Source organism: Serinus canaria, chromosome 3 (genome assembly GCF_022539315.1).
Source record: "Serinus canaria isolate serCan28SL12 chromosome 3, serCan2020, whole genome shotgun sequence".
NCBI classification, from domain to species: domain Eukaryota; kingdom Metazoa; phylum Chordata; class Aves; order Passeriformes; family Fringillidae; genus Serinus; species Serinus canaria.
The window spans coordinates 17,969,760-17,995,516 of NC_066316.1; the positions used below are offsets into that span (position 1 = coordinate 17,969,760).

General features: G+C 38.9%; 1 protein-coding gene across 5 annotated transcripts in view; it reads right to left on the reverse strand.

Moving 5' to 3' along the window:
• The window catches only part of DISP1 (dispatched RND transporter family member 1), an 89,880-nt gene that overhangs the window by 33,649 nt on the left and 30,474 nt on the right, over positions 1 to 25,757 (reverse strand). Inside the window, exon 1 of one of the 5 annotated variants that reach the window (XM_050972282.1) lies at positions 5,212 to 5,337. The exons of 3 other annotated variants lie outside the window; for them this stretch is intronic. Coding sequence is in view for 1 of the 2 variants with exons in the window: in XM_050972280.1 (XP_050828237.1) it covers positions 5,096 to 5,097 (2 nt within the window). In the remaining variant the exon portion in view is untranslated. Of the gene's footprint in view, positions 1 to 5,095; positions 5,181 to 5,211; positions 5,338 to 25,757 lie in introns of those variants that run through there. One more of the 5 variants, XM_050972280.1, reaches the window with a different exon arrangement.

The following is a 25,757-nucleotide window of genomic DNA, read 5'->3' on the forward strand; positions in this document are numbered from 1 at the left end:
GCTGTACACTGCGCAAAATTACTGTCTACTGTAATAATTGAACAGAAGGGACAGAGAGATTGCAAATATCTGATATTTGGAAGAGAGAAGGAAGAGAGACACACAGTCTTTTGCTTTAAACCCGGGACACTTACAACATTAATTTTTAGTAGAAGTTTTCAACCACTTCATAAAGGAAACCACACATCTCTGTGCCAAACACGGATGCCCAAACTCGTGCCTGCAGCTGCTGGGCAACCCCAGCACAGACACATGGGCTCGGCCCTTCAGCATATCTGTGCCCCTTGAGAACACTGACATAGCAGTTGTAACTTTTGTCCAGACAGCTCAGCTGCCTTCATTTAATATGATCAAAGATAATGCTTTATTTTCCACAGATATAATAGCTACCTCTGTACCTTTTGTTCAGAAATGTTTTAGAACTACTACATTTGAAGAAAAGATCCTCAGTACTGCACCATATAATTCTGCCTTTGTTCCCCTGTTGAACAAGCAATTCATGAACCATTTCAAACATTAAAATAGTAACAGATAGGGCTAATTCATTCTTTTTTCTTAAGCCCTGAGGAACTCTTGAGTTCTGTTCATTTTTATGTACTCTTTTAGAAAGGCAATGGAAGCACCTGCTTGCCTTGAAGTTCTTTCAATGACACATTAAAGCAAGAGTACTTTGTATGCTAAGGTAGCCATCTGATTAAATATTTTTTTCAGTCACATCTATGACTCAAACCAGTTCTCTGGAATGTGAGCTGGGCTGTACATTTACATCTGGTTTTGTAACTTTTCTCTTTTGAGTCACTGAATTTGACCAAGCTAATGTCATCTGAGTTTTGTTTCATTCATGTCTGAGAGGATTAAAAAAGGATCTGTACTATGGTACTTCATTTGTGTCCCTCTTTACAGAAGTGGCTGTAAATCCACTGACAGCAAAACTTCACCTGCAGCTGTCGCACCAAAATATATTCTTAACTCTCCACTGCATTTTGTCTCCTCTGCCATAACTGCAGTGACTGGGAACTTAGAGAGATGTAACAATGGCCCAATGAAATAGTTAACTGAGTCTTTTCTTTAGAGGATGAATAAATAAGCCAATTAATATGTGGCAAGTAAAAGCATAGTAAGATTTTTAATATTACATGGGATGGGAAATCTAAGAACATACTGACCATGAAAAAAAGAATGTAAAAACAGGAATCTTTGAAAATTTAGTCTTTGAAAATTCTGAATTATTTCAATGTTCAAGTTTATTTTTGCTGCACTCCTCAGACTGCTTTAGGACCTAGCATTCTCCAGCAGTGTGGGGGTTTCAGACTTATAAAAATTTATACCTGAAAGCTCTGAAGCAGTAGACAGGTAGCCTGAATAATGAGGTGATAGAAAATACAGATTCTAATGCAGGCAGCCCTAATAATAGAAGATAGAAGATTAAATACAATTAGACAAAGTGTTAATCTACATGTTTAATACATGCCACATCTCTAGCTGGTATTTCAATACACAAGGTATTTTAAATGTGATCATCTCTGTAGAAATTATGCCAGCTGGACTGATAAGGGAAAAAAAACCAGAATTGTCTTGATAGCAGTAACTGCTCAGAAAGGACTTGAGCCATGCAGTTCAAAACAACTCCTGGAAGAGCATCATATCTGGAATGTACCACAGTCTGCAGTGGCCATGTTCCTTCATAACAATTTTATGGAGTAATCCATCTATTATTTGTGGAGCTAACAGTGAACACAGCTCACCCAGTAGACAAGCATTGCAAGCCCTTCAGGAAATAAAGTAATCCTGTACAACACAAACTATGTGGGATTTGGTGTTCCCCATCTAGCATGATCTTTTAAAACTTGGATTAAGTTCACCTGTTCCTTTGGCTGCAACTGAAAGATTTTTTTCACTGATTTAAGTTTCTCAAAAAGAAAAAAAAACAACAACAACAAAAAAATACCAACCAGACTTAAAAAACATTGTTTCAACAAATCCAATCTGGACTCAGAATACCTGCAATTGGGAATGATAGAAGCGAAAATCCAAGAGGGAATGACGCAGTGGAAATTCAGTATAACCTAATATATTAGTACAGATAATTTATAGATTTTTAGAAGACAACAGAGAGAACAGCAAAGTGTTGAGGGTTATTTTAACCACATAAGAAAAAAAAAATACCCAAAATCTGTAATTTGCACAAAATGAAAACTAAACTGTTGTAAGACTTTAGATTTTTCATTTAAGTAGGAAAGAATTCAAATTTCATTTCAAAGTTATCTAAAGCTTTTCGGCTGTAGTCAGCATTGCACCAGTCAGCCAACTGAACCAGCACAAGCTTTATGGACTTCACAGACCTGTCAGCTACAAAGCATCATGGTCCTGAGATAAACACCATGTCCAAAGTAACAAAAAATGTCTTTTCATGTCAAAATTCATCTAAACCAGCTGGATTCTAGAAGCAGTGCATTTCTAAAATAAGCAACATTTAACAATCCCAGTGCTAACTGGTAAGACTCCTTCAAGATAAAATACCATAATGGCCTCGCAGTCCTTTAGGATGTTTAAGCTTTCCAATGTGGCCAAGTCTTACAGTCTGTAAATTCAGTTAAATCCTCTCCAGCCTTCATTGGCTGTGCCAGCCAGTGCACAGCCACTCTAAAGGAGGGTTTGCTCCTCTTTCATATTACCAGAATTCTTTGTATTTTTGCTTTTTCTCCATGCCAAAAGAAGTAACAGGTGGTGCCTGGTGTTTGATACTGGGTTTCATAGGAGATGTCTACTTATCTATCATTGCAATGGTCTTTAGCAAGTCAAACTGCTTTTTAATGCTCCATGGTTGTTGATCTCCATTTTGGCTCCCAGCTAGACATTCTTCAAATTCTCCAGCTCTTACTCCAATGCTATCATAGTGGTGCTTGGTTTCTCTCAATACCTCCATTCTTGCTTTTCCATTTCAGCTATTAACCCCTACCTCTTCCCTGAAAAGCTTTCTCTGTACAAAATACAGGCTCTTCCCAGAACGAGCCATCCCTGTGCTCTCCTTTTTTTCCCCCCAGGTATTTCAAGTATGTTAAATATAAGCATTTCAGCTTCAGGAAGTCTCAAATTCTTATTTCATCAACGAGCAGGTTTACCTGGTTTATTTATTAATGCAGCCATTTCACTTTGAGAATTGGTACAACACAGCTCCTATTTTTGAGATATGCCATTATGGTCAGTGTGTTTTCTGCACAGTCTATGAATACCCATATTCTCAACTAATGTCACTTTATTAAAAAGCAGATTTTCAGCAATCTAAGTCCTTGTTCCATGAGGTAGTAGCTAGCAGACAAGTATGAAGCAGAAGAGGTTTGTAGAGGGGAAATTTCCCCTCCTCCAAGTGTTCTGAGAGCCAGCTGTCCCTGCCATCCCTCTCCACAGCCTCCGAGGCTTTGAAGCTGTCCTGTTCTGAACCTGAGACTCTATGAGTTCATTTCCTGTGTCGCAGGCAGGCTCGGGAACCGCAATTCCTGTAACAGGGAGTTTCCAGATGTCACCATGCCAGCACCATGGCTCACGTACAGATGGGCACTGGCAACCAGTGTTGCTAAGCTGGAACAAGAACCAACCCACCAAAGACAGCTATGGGGTGAGGGAGCTGGGAAAGACTGCAAAGGATGGGAAAACCAATCTCTTCAGACCCTCAGAAATAGATTTTCCTTTGCTTTTAAGCTAAAGTTACTTCTTCTGGCACAGAGAACGAAACAGCAGACCATTTCCAGAAATCATTTGCAGGGCTTCAACTACAGAATTTAATGGTAGTGCTTTAACTACAAAGTCTTTTCAAAGTCAAAATTTACAATAGATATAATCAGACTATAGATAGAATCAACAACAAGGAGCTCTGAATTCTCTTCCAGAAGTTTTAATTTAAAAGAAAGAAAAAAAAAAGCAAATCTATGTAGGGAAAATGGAAAAAAATGTAATGAAGTCTGAAAAGGCTTCAAATACTCTGAGTTTTGGAATGAGATACAGCTACAACCAGAAATTATTAGAACCACACTACTTTAAGAAAATATGTGCATAGTTCTGGAAAGCAGGTGTATACCTCAGAGTTTAAGAGCCCAGAAAGCTGTTAAAAACCCCAAACATTGCTTACAACTGCCACACTGTAATTGCACTAAATCTTATTTACACAACTTACTGACTTTCCATTACCATATGAAAGACTTTAAAGTTTTTGTAATTGCAAATATTCTGATCCAAAATAGCTCTAAATCCTGCTTACACAGGAGGGGAAGAAACTAAAACACAGCTCTTTCTGACTGTAAGAAGAGTTACTTGCATTGACAGTTCCATAGGTTTTTACTTAATTATGCTGTGGGACTAACACTGAAATTATTACAGCTTTAAAGAGACACAAAAGCAACACTTTAAGGTACAGCCCCAGCTATACCTACCAGCACCCCGGCTATATAAATGTTACATAAGAGGTTAAGAAACCTCTCCACCACCTGCTTAGACTTCTTGGTTTCTGTCCAAATTTAAAGGCTGTGTTTGAACACAGTAACATAGTAATAAGAATTGTTACTAATATTAGCATTTTTCTTCCATTTCCAATAGGAGCACTAATATAATCTCCATCTACAGTACATTAAAGAAGGCAAAGAATCAGTGAGACTGTCAGGGCACATCAGGCAGGTACACACTGGCAGTCACACCTATTTGATAAACACAGAGCATTTTTGCACTTGGCTACAGAAAACACAGCAAAGCACTTTTACACTATCAGTCCAGCAATAATTTTCTCCAAAAAATAAACATGGGAGTTGTTTGGTCCCGTGTCCCGTCCCCCGTCGTCCCCCCCCCCGCCCCCCACCTCATTTCCAAAGCGTGAGTGGGTTTAAAGTCTCCCATTCGCTGAGCCGTGCTCTGAAGGTGAAATGATAAACCTCGTACGCCACTTCTATGACAGCGAATCTACTCCAAGAGCCGGATCTCGAATCGGGGCGGGGGAGGAGGTTTTGCTTTCTCACCAGGCTCTTCAGCGCTGGCAGAGTCCTGTGCTCAGCTCTCCGGCATTTCTACTCAGCTGAAAAGTCTCTCACAATCCCAGGAGCCCACTTACATTACAAAGTAGTATTGCAGGGTAAATAACGCAGAGTAAAAATCTCCATCCCCGCGCTATCTGAAGGCACGGCCAGGTCCGAAGCGACCCAACGGGACGCAGCTCTTGCCACTCACCAGCCGCAAATCGGGGCAGATGGGCAGGAAGGAAGCGGCAGCCCGGTCTCGATTCAGGTATCCCCCGGCTTCGAGCCCGCTCTCCACAAAAGGAGCCACTGCTCCGCTCGCCCCAACACTGGCCCCGAGCGGGGAGTGCCGGCAGCCGGGGACGCCCCTCCCGGCGGCAGGTCCGGGCTCCGGCAGCGCCCGGCGGCTCCTCCCTGCTCCTGCTGCTACCGCGGGAGCCCCGGGCCGCTCCCCGCCCTCGCTCCCCTCGGATCGGGTTCGGGCGCGGGGCCGAACCGAGTACTGCCGCCTCACCTGCCCGCGCCCACCGGGACTGCGAGCCTCTCCACATGAAGAACACGAGAGGCACTGCCTTAGCACCGACTGCTGCAAAGGGAAAGAGCCGAGGAAGGCGGGAGACTGAAAACAGCTCCGGGGCTCATTTGGAGTGCTTTTCAAACCCACTTCAGCCGTCATGAGCACCTGGCAAGGGCTTCCCCCCCTCCAAGCACCAAGCTCTTACTTTATCCTTTAGTTGTCAGGCCAAATATTGGTGTGTGGCTACAAATCTCCAAGAAGTCTCCAGCAACACAATACCTAATGGGATTTAAGGGCCTTTACCACGCCAGATTTTACGATATTTGTACCTAAAAAAGCTTCACCCATAGAGGAGTACTTGAGAACCTGCAGTTCATCTCCACATACATCTCAGACAACAATTCTTTATAACACTTTATAAATACAAACGTAATTATTACAGACGATTACTGCGAAAAATGGAACGTTTCATGGTTCACAACTCAAAATGAAAAAATAGAGATTACCAAAGTCTGGAGATAGCTAAAACCTCAGTTCTAGGTATTAATGTGGGGAGCAGGGTACTCGCTCACTTAGCAGAGGTGTTCTATGAGGAGCTTAAAATCCTACCAGAGGAAGTGCTACAAACAGGTCTCAATCTATGGTTTACTAGGATATTATGTTCAAACCAACTTAGAAAGCCCACAGGCTCACAAGCCTTGTGTTCTGGGAGCTGACTCCTGGTTTTTCCTCAGCTCTGGGTATCTCAGATACAAACCTCAGAACTGGCATCTTCCTGGGGCAGATCTTGTGAATCAGTCTCATAAATCCAAAGTAGATCACAATTCACAGGCCTCTGACTGGCTTTTCGAAGTACTCGCCTTACTCTCTATTGAAATACAGGAGTTCTGATTTCAGGGTCAGGTTGAACTAGTTGGAGCAAAATTAATTGCTCATCTATAAACATCTTTACTCACTGTAAAGCAAAAGATTTAACCAAAGGAAACACTGAAGCGTGATTTCCCTCAGTGTGACCTCAGAATTATGCATTCCAATTGTGATACAAGTGTTTACACAAGGCAGCTTTTCCAGCTAATTGGATAGGGTCTTTAACAGGTGGTGAGAAACTGTGCTGCTTCCCCACTTCTAAGGGGAAACTTTTTTTTTGTTAAACCTGTCTTCCTTGACTTTCTCACTGAGCTTAAACTGGGAAATTTAACTGGCATCAGCTGCCATCTCCACCTCCCCCACACCATCAGTCCCCCCATCCCATCTAGAAAATAATTTTTCTAATATTAATGGATTCTATATCAGAAAACTTGCTTTTTATCCAAGGTAGAACCATTCAGTGTCAACGATCTAGAACAGATTTTATGTAAGAAATGAATTTTGCTCAAAATCTCAAATTTTTTAAGAAAAACAGCACTACTACAAAGTAGGTAACCATAATTCAAAATGATAGTAGGATGGCAATACAGTATTCACTTTCTGAATATCCGAAACACATAATATACCCTGGAAGCGCCGGAAGAATAATCTCAAAGTTACTCTTCCAAAGTCACACAACTCCATGTATTTTTGAAAAACATATCTACTAATATAAGTATTTCTGAAATGTGTCAATATTACTGTGTATCAGTTCACTGCGTATCAGATACTGTGTCCCTTGTATTTGTTAATCACCTAAAAGAAATTACAAGAGGCACATACTTGCTCACTGCTTTTATATCTAGGAGGAAAAGGACTATAAAAATCTAAAGGATTACAGTCTATTAAGATTCTTAAGATTATATGTACTGCAGAAAATTGTGTTAGTTTCTCAGCACATTAATGCAGGTACTTTGTTCCCAAGGGTGACAGTAAAACAAATGTATAATGCATGTTCAAAGATATGCTTAATAAAAGTATTTGTTCAAATGGGATTTAAACAGTGTATCATACATTAGAATTACAGCCTTGTAGTAATTATTGCCCTTACAGTATCTGAAAACCAAACGCAACACTAAGTGCTGAGAAACCTTTTCCCCATGATACACTTAGGCCCTGCAGAGCCTTGGTTGCCCTGGGTCCCCCCAATGTATTCCTGGTTTGGACATTTCAATTATCCACCTTTAACATCCCCTTCTGCATCACTTCTAATGTTGCTACTTATCCCACTATTCATCTCCAGCGATAGCAGACAAATGCTGACTTCTTTATTTGCAAGTGATTAAAAAATACAACTATGCCCTACAGCATATGGAATGCAGGTCTAGTGAAAAAGGATGGAAGAACTTAAAGTGATTCAAGGCAGACCAGGAATGTCAGATTTGATCTGTGGAAGCCTTGAGAGGATAAATGAGTTTATCCTATAATCTGTTCTATTCACTGCCTGGAAATGCGTCTATGCAGGGAATCTGGAGCACATCTGTACTACTAGTTCAGCCTTGGTTTAATTCAAAATGATCCTCAATGCATCAGGAAGTTCTGTCCATAGGTATATGGATCTGCCAATACATTTTACAAGTACTTTGATTGTTCAGGTAAAGAAAAACTCTTTAACTTAGAGAAAGCATCTCTTATGATAACTATTTTTCTATCATAAGTTGTGCTTTTTTAATTGAGATTTTAAAATAACACTTTTCACAGTATACTTCACAAATGAAATCAAGTAGTAGTAAAAAGACTAATACCGTTCCCAGATTTATGTATACAATACGTCGGAAAAAGATCATGAAGATAACCATGGTAGAGACTCAAAGGAGCTGTAGTCTGTGCAAGAAAATGAGCCTAAAAAACTGAAGCTGGCATTTACAAAGCAGGACAGAGTGTTGTAATGCAAACAAGATACAAAAAGCTGCAGTACTTGGCCATGACTCTTTCATAGCCTCTCCTAAACTGAAGACATGAGGCAATGCCATTGAGTGCAGCCACTTCTCCGACCTCTGTCTGCCCCTGATCAAGAGCCATGACTAAGCTGCCACCCTTTCACCACAGGAAGTGCAGCTACACCTTGAACCTTCTCCTGGTTGGGTGCTCTCACCTGCCTCTCTGAGCTTAATATGACATTAATTACAAGTTCTTCTTGTCACAGTGTCACTCTTCCAAAGAGAGATTCAGAAGAAGCTGAAAGACTTTAAACATTGCCTGGGTGTTCTGGGGACAAATGGGTGATTAAGGACTCAGCAAGTGCTCAGGAAAAAAGCGCAGAGGCTTCCAAAATCTTTGAAAGCCAGACAGAAGGCACAAGAGGTGCTGTAGAAATGCTGATGAATTGCTAATGAACTGGGGAGAATAAGGGTATAGAGAATAAAAGAGCCAATTAAAGGTTAAAATGACAAAATGAATTCTGCACGTGGCACATGTACTCTGCACATATTTTATTACAATTCCTATCCACCTCCAGAATTTCCTGGCTGGTGGTTTTTTTGTTTGGTTTTTTTTTTTTTTTTTTTTTGGATGCAAAAGTCTCTGTTGCCTTTTAGATGCCATAGCACTCACAGTAGGCAATTTACCAAATGCCTTTTAAAATTAACAACATAGCAGGAAAAATATTGGTTGGTAGGATCCAACCATTAATTTACTACTTTTCATACTAAAGTATATTTTTGTGCAACACTTGAGGTAATACGAACGTAGCAGCACCTAATTTAATTACTCAGAGGCACACAGGGCACAGCCCAGGAACTTCCAGCTTCTAGCAGCACTTGGGTCATGCCAGCACTGCACTGAGAAGTTAATTGGGCTGAGTCAGCTTGATCCATCAGAGATTACAAGGTCTACACTGCCACTGATCCTCACACCTTACAACCTGCAGAGACATCCAAGAGCCTACGTGGTGTTCCCAAGTGCTCTTGGGTCAACAGAAATATGAGGCACAGACACAAAGTGACCCGAGACTGCAGCCATGCCAATGTGAGCTATCTGCTCCTAAGCGTAAACTGAACCTGAAAAGAGAATGCCTGTGTCCATAAAGAAATGAAGTTGGAAAGTCTCAAAATTGGCATTTGGAAGCCCCTGAACATTGGAGTTAATAGTCAACCTCTGTTAGCCTCCAGAGAAGAAAGAAAATATTGCAAAATATAAAAGCAAAAGTAGCCAGCAATGAAAATCTGGCACTTCAATCTGTAGGTTTATTTATCTGAGATACAGGTTGAAGAAAATGCAGTGACTGAAATTCAAGGTATTAAAATCTGTATCCTCTTACACTGGTATTCTTCTATATTGTTTTTTCTTCCCCTTGAAGTGTAGAAGACAGACCTTCTTATAATTACAGGTCATACTATAAGCAAAACTGATTCAAAATCATCATATACCTATAGCAGAAGCCTTAAGTACACTTACAGACTCTTCTGCTTACAGTCTGCTGCATCCACAAAGATGAAATATTGTCTCATCAATAGAGGATGTGAAGTAAATTGACTGTCCTTCTCCAGCTTCCACTCATCCAGACTTTATTATAAAATCTTTCATCCTGGAGAAAGACTGCTTTGCAAGGTTTAAAGATTTCTCAGCCTGTAAACTCACTCAATTCTAGCCTTTCTCCAGGATTAGTGACAGGGGAAAAGTTCAGACATGCTCACTGTTCATGCTCTATTCCTTGTGGTTGTTTTTTGGGCTTTGGTTTGTTTGTTTTGGTCGTTTGGGGTTAAGATATGCAAAGGACATCTGGCATGCATCTGGAAAATTTAAACTCCACACACTACATTCAATAAACCAGATACCAATTTATTCTTTTTAATATGCTGGAAACTGGACATTTAAGGCCACATCAGTTTAAATAACACTGAAAGTCAAAGCACAGAAATAAATTTCTGGGGGCAAAGAGGGTCTTTCATTGTCCACAAAGTGCCTAGAACAATGTCCTCTCAGTCCCTAGTGTAATGAAAAAGTTAGTTCAGTATGAATCTGTGAACAAATATTGTGGAAACCCAGGGCACCAGGAATATTTCTCTGTCTGCTCTAGGGTGCCCTGAGCCCCAGGGGAGCACTGACTTTGACCCTCATTCATGGAGAAAGTTTCCTACACTTCAAGATAGACTAGAATCCACAAAAGTGTGAAATAGATTATAGAGAGTAGTGTAGGTGTATCAGTTGGTGAGAAATTTAGATTTTGGGATTTTTAGTGTGTTGTGGATGGAAACAAGATGGAGGGCACAGGATGTTGTCCTGGGTTTCCTCTTCTTGCTTCTTCTTCTTCATGGGTTTGGGTGGCATCTTGCAATTGGGCAGAAAAGTCTTCATTGAGGGCTCTTTGGGATCAGTTACTGGGTTAAAAGGGAAAATAATCTAGGTGTCAGTTCTTAATTGGAAAGTTTAGTCTTAAAAGACCTTTTAACAAGAGATTGTGGCCATTTTGTGCCTTCTAATGAAAAGCTGCTGAACTCAGTAATGAGACTGTTCTACCGATAAGAAATAATAAACACTTGAATCCAAACATGAACTACCGTTTCAAGCACCTTCAATCCAGACCCAGAGAAACTGACAGCTAAGACTCCCATAAAACAGAGCCAGATTCTAAACTATTTTCTTTATTGATTTTTGTCCTTTATTGATTTTTTAAAAAAGCTCTCAAAGTATAATGACATTTTACAGCCTTGCCTCTTCTCCCAACTGAAACAAGTCACTTTCAGCATTTCCCTTATTTTTTTTCATTGAGATTCTGAGATTTTAAATGTGAAGACTGAGTTTATATGACATATAAGACTGTCTTGTTTTATCTACTTACAGAACAGAAATACTAATATAGATTTAATGACTTTTTTTTTGGTGGACATCTAACACCAATAAACCTTTTATTTTCCATGTTTCCAAACCACATGTACTCTGAACTGAAATGCATATCTGAGGTTCCACAGTAACTTAAGTCCCACATCACACAAAAAGCCTTGAAAAGCTACGAAGTTTTAAAATTCCCCACACTGGATGAAATTATTTATATTTCTAAAAAAACCCTGAAAGTTGTGAATTAACCATGAAAACCAGAAGAAAAGATTAGATCTAATACTCTGCAAAAAAGCTTTAATATGGAAAATTTATAAGACAGTTTTATTAGCATCTCAAATAGTTTTCAGATACTAATACGAATAAAACTTGTTAAAAAACCAAATAAATCTGGAAGTAGAATTGAGTATCTATGCTTTTGATTTATCTACAGCTTACAGTGTTTTGAAGGAACTTTTAATAGCTCGTCTTCAGCTGTAAAAGTTTCATTCTCTAAACAGAATGCTCCAATAATAAGTTACATTAAAACACAGCTGCATAAACATGTTTACACACAGTTATATTTTCTCATTCACATTCCTTTCTCACAGGTGTACCTTTTCCACTATGAAGTAACTAAACATAAATGTATCTTATGTAGGTTTACACATGTATAATGTCACTTGTAAAATAGTCCAGACTGACGGGGGGGAAAAACTAACAGAATGCTTTATCTGAGTATAAAATAAACAAGTGACATAAATAGCAGTAATTCTACCAATTGTACAACACCAGCACTTAAATTACAACCACTAGCCTGATGGCAGTGAAAACAACTATTGCAGTGTAATTTTTTTTCCACGGCAGGAGAAATGTATTTTACTAAGACTGTTTTAATAACCACCACATTAATTTGTCTGTAATCAAAGAAGTAACAAAGAACTGTATTTCTCCCACCATTTGGCGAAATTCATATAGCAACAGTCCAGAAACCACAAGTACCACCATTTCCATTTCAGTTAGGGAAGCAAAGGAAATGCCACTTTTTGCAGATTCATAATCTTAGTTCAGGAAACAGCTAAGTCTTCCAATGTATGGGATTCTTTCAAAAGATATCAATTATTTTTAAGGTAGGGACAACTGTTTTGAAATTAATTTAGGGAAACTAAAAAGGTAGAATCCATATTTAACACAACTGCATAAGTATTGCCATATAATGCTTATGCAATATTAACAGCTGTGTGCAAAATAAACTTTTATGTTGCAGACATCAGAAAACTATTCAATTTGCCGTTCATCCACTTAGAGAGCTAAGTAGAAGTTTCTTGCTATTCATTTAAGAGTAAACTGGGTAACAATGGCAATTCTGAAACATTTCTAAAACGTTAAGCTGAAGGCTGAACTATTGCACGTTCAGCCTTCAGCTTAGCCTAGCTCCCATGGCTTAGTAAAACTAAGGGGAGAGGAAATCCCTACCAGCTCTTTTGTTCTAAAGATTTTCAAAATTAGCTGCCTAAACCTTCCAACAATACATGAAAGAGTTCCCCCTCTTTTTGTGCTTAACCAACATCACACCTTCACCTTTCTTCATCAGGAAAGTGGAATAAGCACCAGAGCTAATTCCGCCCCCACCCCACCCCACCCCCAGAAAAAAAGAGAGATCTAAGTTTTTGGAGTAAACAAGCATTGCTAGAGCCCAGAGAGAACCTTTTCTTTGAAGCGAGCTTTAGTGACACACTAACGAAGGCCAGACAGACAAGACAGGAGAAAATGGTATTTGAGCACAACCTCAATGTTTGTTCACCAGGCTGCTTGCCTGCCACAGGCTTACCCAAACACAGCTCCTGCAATGTGAAGTCAATCTTTTCTGCCTGTCTCTTAGGAAACAGATGTGAGCCTGAGAATTCCTCATATATTCAGACAAATCAAGAACCAGACTGTTCAGAGCCTCAGCCTCCGTGGCTTTAGAAGGAGATGTCAGATTTCTGCAGAAGCCGCTGATTTCACACTACTTAGACTAAAATACAGTTAGTGCCAGTCATGCAAGTCACATAATTTCCAAAACTCTTCACCAGGTTTGATACACTTCCACTTCACCTGCTACTCTACGGGAAAAACCTTGAGACAACTCTAAACTACAAAACACCTACGTAACATTCCCCTATGGATTTTTCTATGCTATCCCTATTCCTTTTGTATTATGCCCAAGGGTTGTGTCTTCTTAAAAAACTGATCTGGAGATTTTTACTGTGCACAGGTTCCCTGGAGCCACACAGTTCTGACTGTACAGTACAAAACTTGTGTTGTCAGTACAAAACCGCAATTGCAAATCTTCCTGATCAATGCTTGACTCAAAAATACTTTTAGAAAAGCACATGGCACAGAAACATTGCATTACAGTTGTAATGCAAACCCAGATAAATTGCTTCTCTGCATGAGGTCCATTTAACAGACCAGATTTTTTATGCAGAAGATGACCCAGTATTGACCAAAATATCTAAGGTGAGGTACTTGAGTGCTTTTCAAGTTTAAAGGTACCCCTTGAGATTTACATTCAATAAATACAGCTGGATACCTACTTAAAGATGGAATTCAAGAGAAGATTTTGACTAGATTGCTTTATACATTCTGTGATGTATGAAGAAATTCAGCTGGACAATACTGATTTTACCATTTTATTGAATTACTATACAGGCTACACATGCTCAGTTTCTAGGAGTATCATTGGAATAGGATTTGGTTCTGTACTGGTTATATGAATGCTAGTATCAGGTTAACTCTCTTCACACAGGAATTAAGGAATCTAAAGAGGATCAGCTGCTGAAATGTATTTAGGAGTACAGTATGCTTTCATACCTAGGATTTGAGGATCAGGACTGTAAAGCAGCAAGACTGATAGCAGTTTGCAAAGGAAGCCAGGCTATGAGAATTGAGAGAATACTACTCAGTGTTGGTCATTAGAGACTATAACTGTGCAGTTGTTTTTTTCTTTTTATATCCTGGCAAAGAGGAGTGCCCAGGTATATGCCAGCAGTACCACAGCTGTACAAAGTTAACACCAACAAAGCACCTCCATATCAGACATGGAGACAAGGAAACAGCAGCTGTGGAAGATTCCTGGCAGCCCTAGGCAGCAGCAGCTGCACAGCTATTCCATAGCTCCAAGGAAAGCTTGGTCCCTTTGCAATTCCCTCCCTTCCAGCTCCCTCAGTTGCACCATGTACTTGTTCCAGGGTATGGTGGCAATTTTAATGAACCTGAGAAATCTGTTTACTACCAAGCCATTGAACCTTTATAGCAAGTATTCAGATATCAAAACCTGAATATTCTTTTTATAATTTTAAATCTTACTTCACAGAACAGCCTTGTTTAGTCTACAGATTAAACAGTCACCAGCAGATATCATTTAAAAGAGTAACACACACAAAATTTACTGACTTTCCCAGCAAGAACTCACAGCCCAGCTATTAAAAGACCAGCCTCAATAAGGCTGCTTCATTTGTCAGAAGATATTCATCTTTGCATATGCCCTTTCCAAACCAAGTATAAATCTACCAGAAAAAAAAAAATCTTTCTCAAAGAGTTTTCTTTAAAAACAAAGCCAAAAATAATCTAACCTTAAGGGAACCATTCCAATGAATTTTGCATGACTTGTTCTTCATACTTGTGTGACACATTCATGTTTTTCCTCACAGTGGACAAAAAAACCCTATCATATGGATCTGGTCACAGTATTCAAAGGCACACAGAGTTATTGCTAGGCATTAGTAGAGACTGTAATTCCAGCCACTGTTCCTTCCACCTTTCCAGTACAGCTGAGTGTCAGCTGCCAGGCAGGACCAACACTTTGTGCACACTGAGTGACCCTGAGCTCCTTGGTTACTGCCACATTATAAACCAGGGGTAAGAGCAAACTGCTCACACGTATCAAGGGGGAAGGGGGCTGGGAAGACGGGAGAGAAAAGAACCTGGAATTCTTGGTCCAGGGTCAGAGGACAAAGAATTTCAGAGCTAGGTGGCAATTTTAAGAGGAAAGTGCTTATCATGCAAACATGCTCATCATGTTCACCCACACACCTCCTCTTCAGAAATTAGTTTTAATCCCAATAAATTTTCTAAATTCAACTCCCCACATACTTGCATAAACTTGTTTGCTGGCATAAGGATGGTGGCTACAGCAGGCAAGGATAACCAGATGGGGGCAATGCATTTCTTTTAGTGGCACTGATGATTTAGGTTCACATAGGAGAACCCATGCATATAATGCGTATATTAGAGTACAAACTGCAAAAGCAATAGCCTTTACAGGACTAAAGAGAAACTTTTTAAAAATGCTTAAGAAAAAACATGCAGTACATGGAATATATCTAAAAGGCAGAAATGCAAATAATAGGGATAAGCATGATGCACAATCTCTGCCTTTGATTTTTCTGTATAAAAGGTATTGCTGAACTAGTTTTGAATTCTCACAAAAAAGCAAAGCAGAAGCAAAGGGCTGTGTTCAAAACACTTACAAACTGCAATTCCAGTTCCCGACATACAGGACTTTCTTTCATTAGGGCAAGATGGAAAACAAGTCAGTGATTAGCACTCTAATTCAATACCACAACATAGTGGGGTACAATTGGTAAAGGCACTGATGGGCATTTTTCCAGGTTCCTTGTTGAATGACTGCACTTTTTCTTTCACGGAAAAAAAAAAAAAGTCAACTCTTCAACAACATCATCATCTATTATGACTTTCCTCACAAGTGCTGCAGTAGTAAGCTCCTTGAATGGCCACTGTAAACACTGAGCAGGAGCATCTATGCTCTTCAGATTATCAGTCAGATCATGATTGAGAGCAGTCAGGCTTCTTGGGCACAGAACACACCCCAAAGACTCCATAGCCATCAGGAGTGAGTTTTCAGGTAAACATGTAACAGCAGATAAAGCTGTATTCCACTAAAATGGCAGCAGTGAAACCTTCAGAAGGAGGTAATTCAAGGAAAACTGCTGTACATTACTGATTCTGCACAGTACTTCACAAAAGCCTCATGATTACAAAAATAAAAGAACAGGTTCTGTTTAATTTCCTATGCTTGCACCTCCTTATATTTAAAGGTGGAAAGAAATATTTCCCTCAGGAAAGGGTGGCCCAGTTCATGATTTCTGGATTAAATCCATTACTAACAGCTGCAGAATGAAGTTATTAAGTGACAGGTTCACAGAATTACCTCTTTACAGAGGTCACTGGAGCTTCCTAGATACCTAAAACTGCCACTGTAAATTTAGCTAATAACAACTGAGTTTTTGAAACCAACTAAATTAGAGGAAACATAATAAAGAACCTGCTTTAATACCCTAATCTAGTCATGCACTGTAGTACAATACATTTTCGTTTCTTCACTTTGAAGTTATAAATTGAGAAATAGAAGAGTTTTGACATTCACCACTATTACATCAGCATTTTATATCCACAGATGTGGATGTAGAATTTCTATTGATTTTAAATATGCTTATTTCTCTTTGAACTATAACACAAATCAAGAATAATTTTTCTGGCAAGTACACAAACCATAGCTTGATTAGCAAATTTAAAATAATATTATACAGAGGCTTGAAATAGGATTAAAAAAAGCTTTCACCGCGTAAAATTCAATTATTAAATGAATCAATTTTGCAATATCAAGAATCTGGAAAAAAACCCCACATGTACAAAAACCTTACTTTCATTATATTTTTATTACCACCTTTTTGAAATTTAGCTTAATTATTGATGAAGCACCTTGGACAGGAATTGTTCAATTCACCACTTTATAGGTAACACTTAGTTCTCCTTAATCTTCCAAGACAGATCATAAACTCTGTGTACTGTTTCATGTAAAGTACATATGGAGTCCAGCCTGTGTTTCCCCCTTCCAAGGAAGTGACCTCACCATCAGATTATAAAGTCCTGTTTCTCTTACTAGTGCTCTCTGTTGCTCTGGTTCTGTAAATTATGCATTCCTAGGAGTACAAAGGATGTCCTCCATTCCAATCCAGTAAACAGCTGAGGAGTGAAGAGTCCACTACTTGGTGAGAAACCTCAGCTTGAAATCCTTCAGCTGGATTTCAGCATTAAGTCCAAGTCTTCCCTTTCTCAGGGTTATCACACAGCTGCCCAGCAATTATATCCCCACTTTGAAGGGCATGTGCAGACACTGGTGTGGTGCTGGGACACTGGGGCGCTGGCAGGAGCAGCACTGGGCACAGCTCTGCTCCCCAGCACACCACTTTGCCTGGCTGCTAGGACCACAGAGGGACTGGATGTCACATTTGCTTACACCAAGCTGTGTAAGCAAATGTGACATCCAGTCCCTCTGCACTCCTCCCACAAGCAATGAGAGCCTTCATCCCTGCTGTCCCTCCCAACTTCTCATCTACTTTGTCAGAGGTTACTTCAAGAACTCCCAGAAGTAATGCCATTCCAACTAGCCAAATCCATTTTGACATGTCTGTTTTTACACAGTGTAAAACTAACACCTTGAATTCTGCTGGTTCACAAGGAATTGAGAGGTAAAATGGGGTTATAACTGAATTACTGGGGAAGAAATGGAACACCCCATGAAATGGTCCTGGTAAATCTTACAAATGAGGGACACCTGTCACAACTGAGCCCTGTTCATTAGTATTGAACAGAAACCTAACAGAGTTCTTACAGTCTCACAAGCCTTAAATAAATTTAAAATGTGCTCTGTTGTGATTTATTTTACCAGTGGAACACTATTGTGCAAAGATCATAGAATCCCACTGACCCTGGTCACGAGTTCCGTGCAGCTATTACCAAAATTCCACAGTTGCCAGAGACCTTGAATCTGAAGCAGACTGATACTAATTTGCAATTAAGAGAATAACTTACCATAGAGTGCAGGTTTCTTAGTCTAAATTCAGTTTACTATGAATTCAGTTCTCTCTATAATTCCTTTTTTTCTGCTTACTATTGCAAGGGGTTTTGTTTTAATAACTAATATATCTCATGGAACAACTAGACATACCCATAACAAATAAATATGCAAAAGACTGGAAAAAGAGCTTGGTTGATCAACTCTAAGATTCAATATCACCTTTTGTATAGGACATATTTGATTCTGAACAAGGAAGGCAAACATGCTCTGTGCTGCGCTAGTCTCTGTATCTTTGTAGTAGAGAGTAGGACTGCCACTTCCTCTTGGCACTGGGTGACTAAACTGAAAAAAATTAGCATATTCTCCAGTGTCTAGGTTGGGCAAATTCCTCACAGGAATAAGAATTTCTTTGAATTGTTCTAATTCAGAATTTGCAGAATACTCTCAGTATTCAGAATTTGCAGAATACTCTCAGTAAGAATAAGCCAAGAAAGGACAGTCATTTAAATCTTGAAGTGTTTCTCATCTTGCTAAAGAAACTTAGAGGTAACAGTATTAATTTAAGAAGGTAACGAAAATGCTGAGAAAGTTTGCAAGAAAACTGAGACACTGAAGTCTTGGAGTGGTCTAAACTATCTCCAAATATTACTTTACATTGTATTTCAGGAGTCTAGGTCCTCTTGCAGAGCAACTTCTGCTAGCCTTCAGACATTAGGTGATCTAAAATTCAACAAACTCTGACAGGGGCTGTGCTGAATTATCTGCCATCTGGAAACTAAAAATCAAAATTACAGGAAGGGACATGAAAAAAATATTATTAAAACACAACAGTGATGGTAAAGCTTGACAACTTTCCAGTAGAACTGACTGAAAACCTGCCTTTTCTGAAGACCCATACAACCTGAAGCTAAGAGCCCTGAGGCATCAGAAAAAGCTACCTAAGCAGTCTCCTATCTGTGGAGGTTTAACTCTATTTCCTTCTACAATGAAATGCAGATTTTGTTTTAGCTTTTAAATTGGATGAAAAATATAAATCTAATTTCAAAACACTTAAGTTTCAAAAGTACAGTTCTCTCTATCCAGCCAACTCTATAGAGTCTCTTTCTGAAAAACACAGCATTGCTCAAAATTAAGTTAAAGGATTATTTGGAGTTGTCTTGCATAAACACAAGCCAAATATCAGCTTAAGTTACTCTAATGGTCTTTATATAGGCTCATAAGTCACACAGCAAATTCTGGCAGAAACAGACTTCAGTCTTTGGACACATCTAGGTATTTGAACATGGTGCCAAAAATCTCCCAAAGATAAGTGAAACACACCAGGTTTTAATATCCGAAGAGTTACTCAAGCTCAATTGAATTTATCAAGATAAAGAATACATTTTTCTTGCTATGCAGAGAACAGATGAATCTTTCTGCTCAATATTGAACAGCTGTTGAAAAAACAGATGCTAAAAACTCTCTAAGAGATTCTACAAAAAATCTTTCATAGAGCAAATAACTTTGCAACCTAAACACCAGAGTTCCTATAATGAAATCAATTTCTATGCCATGGTCTTAATTTCAGTTTGCTTTGTATATACATTCAACCTATAGCCCCTGAGCTTTATATTCAAGAAGTTTTCATACCAGCAGTTGTCTTCCATAAAGAGCCTCGTTCCCTTAACAGTGCTAGTATTTGCTCAGTGAAATACTAGCTCCTGCAACCTGTCAGAAAGGGACTGCACAACAATATACTCTGGTCTGACCAAAAAAAAAAAAAAAAAAACAAAAAAAAAAACAACAAAAAACCTAAACAAGAACAAAAAGGACACATTTTCAAAACCGGGTGCTTTATTCTACATAGAATGGTTCCTGCTGATTCTGTACTCCACAGCTGAAAATTGTAATGTTTCACCAATTTACCAAAAAGCTTGCGTTTTTTTCACCCAACACTTAAGCCAAATGTGTCTCAGCACTGGATCCTAAACTTTAACTTCCTTCTACTTCTGCTATTGTTATGCCAGCACTTCTAAATATTTACCTTCTCAGATTCCTAAAATGGAAGAAGCCAGAGCTCTTTTGTAGTGCAGATGATTTGCTCAGACCCCAAGCAGTGCAGAAATTCTCACGCTTTCATGGGAGGGAACTGGATTTATGGGTAACTTTGCTCCTGACAGGGGAAAGTAATCTTTCTCTTTAATAAACTTAAACTGAGGTGCCTTTCTGACACAGAGGGATTATGTATATCTTCCCTATGTACAATGATAAACATTAAAGGTATTAGGAAGCATTCCTTAGAGAACTGCAGATGTACATTTTTCATAAAGTGTAGATATTATTAAACTGCATCTAAAGTTAGCACTACTGAAAAATTAGTTTTCTGTATATGTCACTCCAATTTATCTTCTGAAAAGTCAAACTGTCATTATACATACGGATGCAGTAAAAGCTTAATCAAAAATGTGAAGGCAGTACTAACAAAATGCAAGCACAAACAACATCAAAAAAGAAAAATGCATTTTTATGCCTACTGAATCTTTTGGAGTCTCCATAGGAGCAACTGAGTCCTTGGTATCAAAGAGGGAAGTCAGCTTGGTCTTTGCTGGCATCACACATTCAGCAAAGTGACCTACAAGAGAAATGCTCCATATACTGTTAATTTATTAAATCAACCCCATAGTCTAGAAAGTCATGCTACAGTAAATCTAATGGAGATTTAAACATGTAAGATACTACAGAGTCATCTGAGACAAAAGCAGTTTTCCTATTTTTATAAGCACACACTGAGTTATATCCTCCTACTTAACAGAAATCTGTTGCTAAGGATAGACAGAAGACTGTTAGCAGAACAGCTGTTTAGCAGAAACTTGCTAAAGGCATTGATTGTGTCATTTTAGCTGAAGCTGTGAATAAATGTATCAACATAGTATAGTATTCTTTATTTTGAAGTTGTCAGATTATGCACTCTAACTAAAGAATATCCTTCCAGAAAATCTTTGTGAGCACTGAGCCTCTTTAGTTATCAAAGTAAACATTTCTTTGTGTGTCTTTTCCATCTGACAAAGTTGGATTTTGCCCCCTTATGGATGCTGAAAACTTGGGGGATAAGAATCTAAATGAGTTCATTGTTTCCACATATTACAGAATTCTTTAAGAATCCATAAAAGTGCATGGTAATTGACAGAGGAATATAAAGAAACTTAAAATAAAAGTGGTTTTTGCACAGTGGGAAGTTACAGTTTCTCAATACTGGACTCAGAACACATGGGCAAATCAAAAAAGGAGGGAAGAAAACAGAGGTTGTCCCAGTCTGCTTTTCAGCCTAAGGCAGCAATATAACCAAGTCATAATTTTTAAAAAAGCAGGACAAAAAAATATTTCAAAGGAATGGCTGTTATTGCCAAACCCACTTTACACAGTTCCACCAGTCTATCAAAAGCAATCTCTCCTTATACTCCTGGTTCTGCACCATGGTCTATGCCATGGTCTTAATTTCATTCCTCCTCACTTTACATGGACCTTTGCTTCTTTCTCATCTCCTGCTTCTGTTTTTATCTCCTCTTGTCCTGAATTTCCCTAATTACAAAGCCTTCCAAATCAGAAGAATCAGAAACTTTGATGAATAATTTCTACAAGCAGCAGTCTAGATAGGGAAGAAGAAATCTGCCTCTGTCCTGCAAGCAATCTCCCTGTGTAGAATACCTGTCTGCATAAACACCACTTATCATGGCAAGCAGTTTAGATGTGCAGGACAGTTTGAACAAATAACCAAAGAACTGCTGCGAGCACACAGGTTCCACAGACCCCCTTAACCATTTTCACGTTTTAATAATTTCAGTGACCTGTACTCTGCACTTCCATCTCACAAAACACTCAAGTGCCAGTCACCATAATGCTCCTTCATGAGGCATTCCTTGAGTTCTCCAATTTAGAGTAAGATTATTTCCAAGCTATTTAACCCCTAAGGGAAAGCGCTGCAAAACAAACTCTGAGGTTTTATTCATGAGACTAGAGAGAAAATGTACTATTCAAAGTTTTCATTAAAATGACTTTGTTTTTACAGACTGACTTCAAAAAAACTCTTCAGAAAACCCTTTCTAAATGGTTTTAACTTAACCGGTAAGTTATAGTTACATTTCAACAATTTCAGATTAAGCCAGGGAACTACTTTAAATTCTCAAAAGACCACTGGACAAGCAATAGTTACTTATCACAGAAGCTCCTATCTTTAGAAAATATTAAAAACCAGTGCTGAAACTTTAAACCCTTAAATAGAACTTCAGAAAATAACAGTGGATATTCACAAAATGTAGACACTTTTTTTTTCTTAACCTTTTTTTTAATAGGAATAACAGTTGCTTTAGAAGTCATAAAAAATAAATAATTGTTTAACTCTCCCATTTAAAACTCATAGCTGAACAGTTAGGGTTTCACACATTAAGTAACATAGCTGCTGGCTTCAAAACCAGTAATTATAAGAAAATTTTAGGCTGAATAAGAAGCTAAACTTTTCATAGTCTCCCAACTGCAGTAACCAAAGGTTGAACACTACTGAGCATTGGACCAAACTTTTTAGTACTCTTTATTCTACCTTTCCCATTTATCTGACTTAAAAGGTATGCTTTCCCCAAAACGGAATTAAAAGCAGAGACGTAAGACAGCTAGCTGAACTGGAAACTATAATAGCATTAAAGTTACATAGATATGCAGCAAATAAATACATTGCTAATGCTGACTAGCAAGGTAAGAGTCCTATTTTCAGCTGAAAAACCACTTTTAAAGAGCAGTCAAGATGAATTTGCATAGAAAGGAATAGTTTTAAACTGGGAAATGTTTAGAGAGAGAGTTAACAGTTCTGCGTACATAATAAATAACATCCAGACAACAGGCCACAGATACAATCCTTTCTAAAAAGGGTGTTATTCTCAGGAACCTTGCCCTCTGCAATGCAGAATATATGATGTCAACTCTGGAGAGCAAAGGCAAAATGGAACAGGAGAAGAAAAGGCACCTAGAAAGAAGTAGGCCAGTTTTAGTTGGGATGATAACACGCTGAAAGCTCCTGCATAAGGAGAAAAAGCAATTTTAATCAGCTCTTTGTGTTACTCTTCAATAGAAGATTTTAATGATGATGGAAATAAGAGAATCAGAAAAAAAAATCTAACCTCAAGCTACATAAAAAGGAGAACATGTTCACAAGAAGAGATGAAAATACTTATTGCCCTTTCTTCCAATCATCAATGCAGACCAAGACATTCTAGATCCATATGTCCTATAATCTAAATTTCCATCAATGCTCCTCTCACTAAAAGCAAGAAAGAAGTCACTTTCTGGTTCTGGATTAGTTACCTTGAACAAAGTGAGCTGACAACTGTAACAGCACCTTCCCAATAAAGCAAAATTAAAATCATGAATTTCCCAGAGCTGCACAAAGCAACTCCATCCTTCCATACCCAACCATGAGAGTGACTCTTGAGAATCAGCTGACTGCACACAGACTCAAGTCTCTGCTGGAAATCAGGCGCATGTGTTACATTTGATGTACTTCAGGCAAGTGAAGACCTTCATTAGATCATTCCAAACAGGTTTCCAGGAACAGCAGCACACTGAATTAGGGGCTAAAGGAAGAGGAGTTTTCAGTTTTAAGTGTACCAGAAAGAAAAACAGGAACACACTTCCTGTGGCTTTTTAAATTACACTTCAAGAGCTATTGTAACTAATAGCTGCTCTGAGCTGTAAAAACTGCAACCTTGGGGGGCAAAAGTCAAAGAAACCCTACCGGTTTTCCCCAGATTACTCACAGAATTAATAAATCATTTGGAAGGCAGCCTTGAGGTTATCAGAAATCTCCCGTCACATGCCCACAGGAAACTTTTCCAGCACTTCTGCTTACAACTCTTTAATGAACTGCAGCACTGAAGTAGAAATCCCCTAAATTGCATTCCAGCAGGTCGTGTTGAAATGCAATTTGGCCACCTATGTGCTTTGTGTTTCCAACAGCAAAGTTACCAACAAAACAAAAAAAAAAACCAAAAAAAAACCAAATAAGTCTTCAGCAGTTTTCCCCTACATGATTCTGAAATAGCTTTTTAAAGCATTTAGTGCAGTTACCACTGAAAAAATATATGTCAAAACTTATATATCAATATTATTACTGACAATATAACCAAATTCTTTTGATCTTTCAGTACATAATCATATAGAACATTGCCTTAAAGTGTCATAGGAAGTGTTCCTTCTTCAAATATTCTTTAATGCAATAGCACTGGAACAGCTGCCTAGGGAGGCTATGGTGTCTCCCTCTCTGGAGACATTCAAACCCCACCTAGACACATTCCTGTGTCACCTGCTCCAGGTGACCCTGCCTTGGCAGGGGGTTGGACTGGTGATCTCCAAAGGTCCCTCCCAACCACAATGAGTCTGGGATTCTGTAATAGGTCTCAGGCAGGTAGAAACAATCTGAACAATGAGAGTTTGAAGTTGAATTGAACTGTTCTGACACACAAAAAATCCTAAATATCAACAGAACTAAAGGCGAATATGATTCAAACAGATTCTTGTCAAGGAAGGAATTGTAGGATTTTAGCTACAGACATGTTTTCACTACACCACGTTTAGGTACTTCAAGGATTTTGGCCCAAGCCACTATCTGTGCACAAGTACCTCATATTCTGAGCACCTGGTTCAATGAAGTTCCCCACAAAACAGACATCAAGGTGGATATCAAAAATACAGCTTGCCAGCCAGAAGCTCAGATATTCACGATGAATTGGGAGCTCAGCAGGATGAGCACCATGATGGGAGCTCAGCAGAACAACCCAAACTGGTATGGCCACTACAGGACAGCTCACAGCCACAAGAATAAGCAGAAACAGGTAGAGATCAGACAAATAAAAATTACAATACTCATGGCAAAGCAAGATTTCAATATGTCCTTAAAGTGATGGGCTTGGTTAAACACCTAGCATTGCTGGAAGTACATCTAGAAGTGTTACACATCTGAAAATCTGTTCCTTTGGCCTTTTGGACAAATTTTCTGAGAAGAAAATGAAAGGACTTGAAGGGGGTGAATCTCCCTGGGAGCAAGAGTAACATTAGAGAAGAGCAGAGACTGAATGCATGTCATCATCAGGTTGGAACCTAAGTGAATAAAATCCCCAAAACTTACTTCCCTCCCTAAAGTCAAAAAAGAGGCCAAAATCCCCAAAGCAGCCTGTCACAGGTAAGAGTCTGAGTTAACTTTTTTATCAATCTGAGAGAAACCAGTATTTGTGGAAGGATTTTGCTGTTTCAATCAGTACACTCATTGGTGTAGAGGGTGATCGTGTCCCCCAATGAGTTGCAGCTGGACCAGTTGCTGAAGATTGGAGGCGGGCCTGATCTTGACAGGCCACACCTGTAACCAACAAGAACCAGTAATATATAAGAGTAAGGAAAGAGGAGTGAGATTACTACTGCAAGGACCTTGAACAGTCAGTGTGTAGAGGAGCTGTCTGTGAGGAGCATCAAGAAGGTATGAAGCTCTGACAATACAAAATCCTTGTGCTATGATATCGCTAGAACTTGTGTTATCTAAGACAACACACTGGAGTCTTAAAATAATCAGCTTAAAACAATGTTTTGCAATATTTGACTTCCCCTCCCACATCCCAGGCAATCCAAAATGGATTCCAAGCAGGCAGAGAAATTAAGGGTCTTTAGCCAGTCAGATCTATTTTAGTTGAAAAGTTAT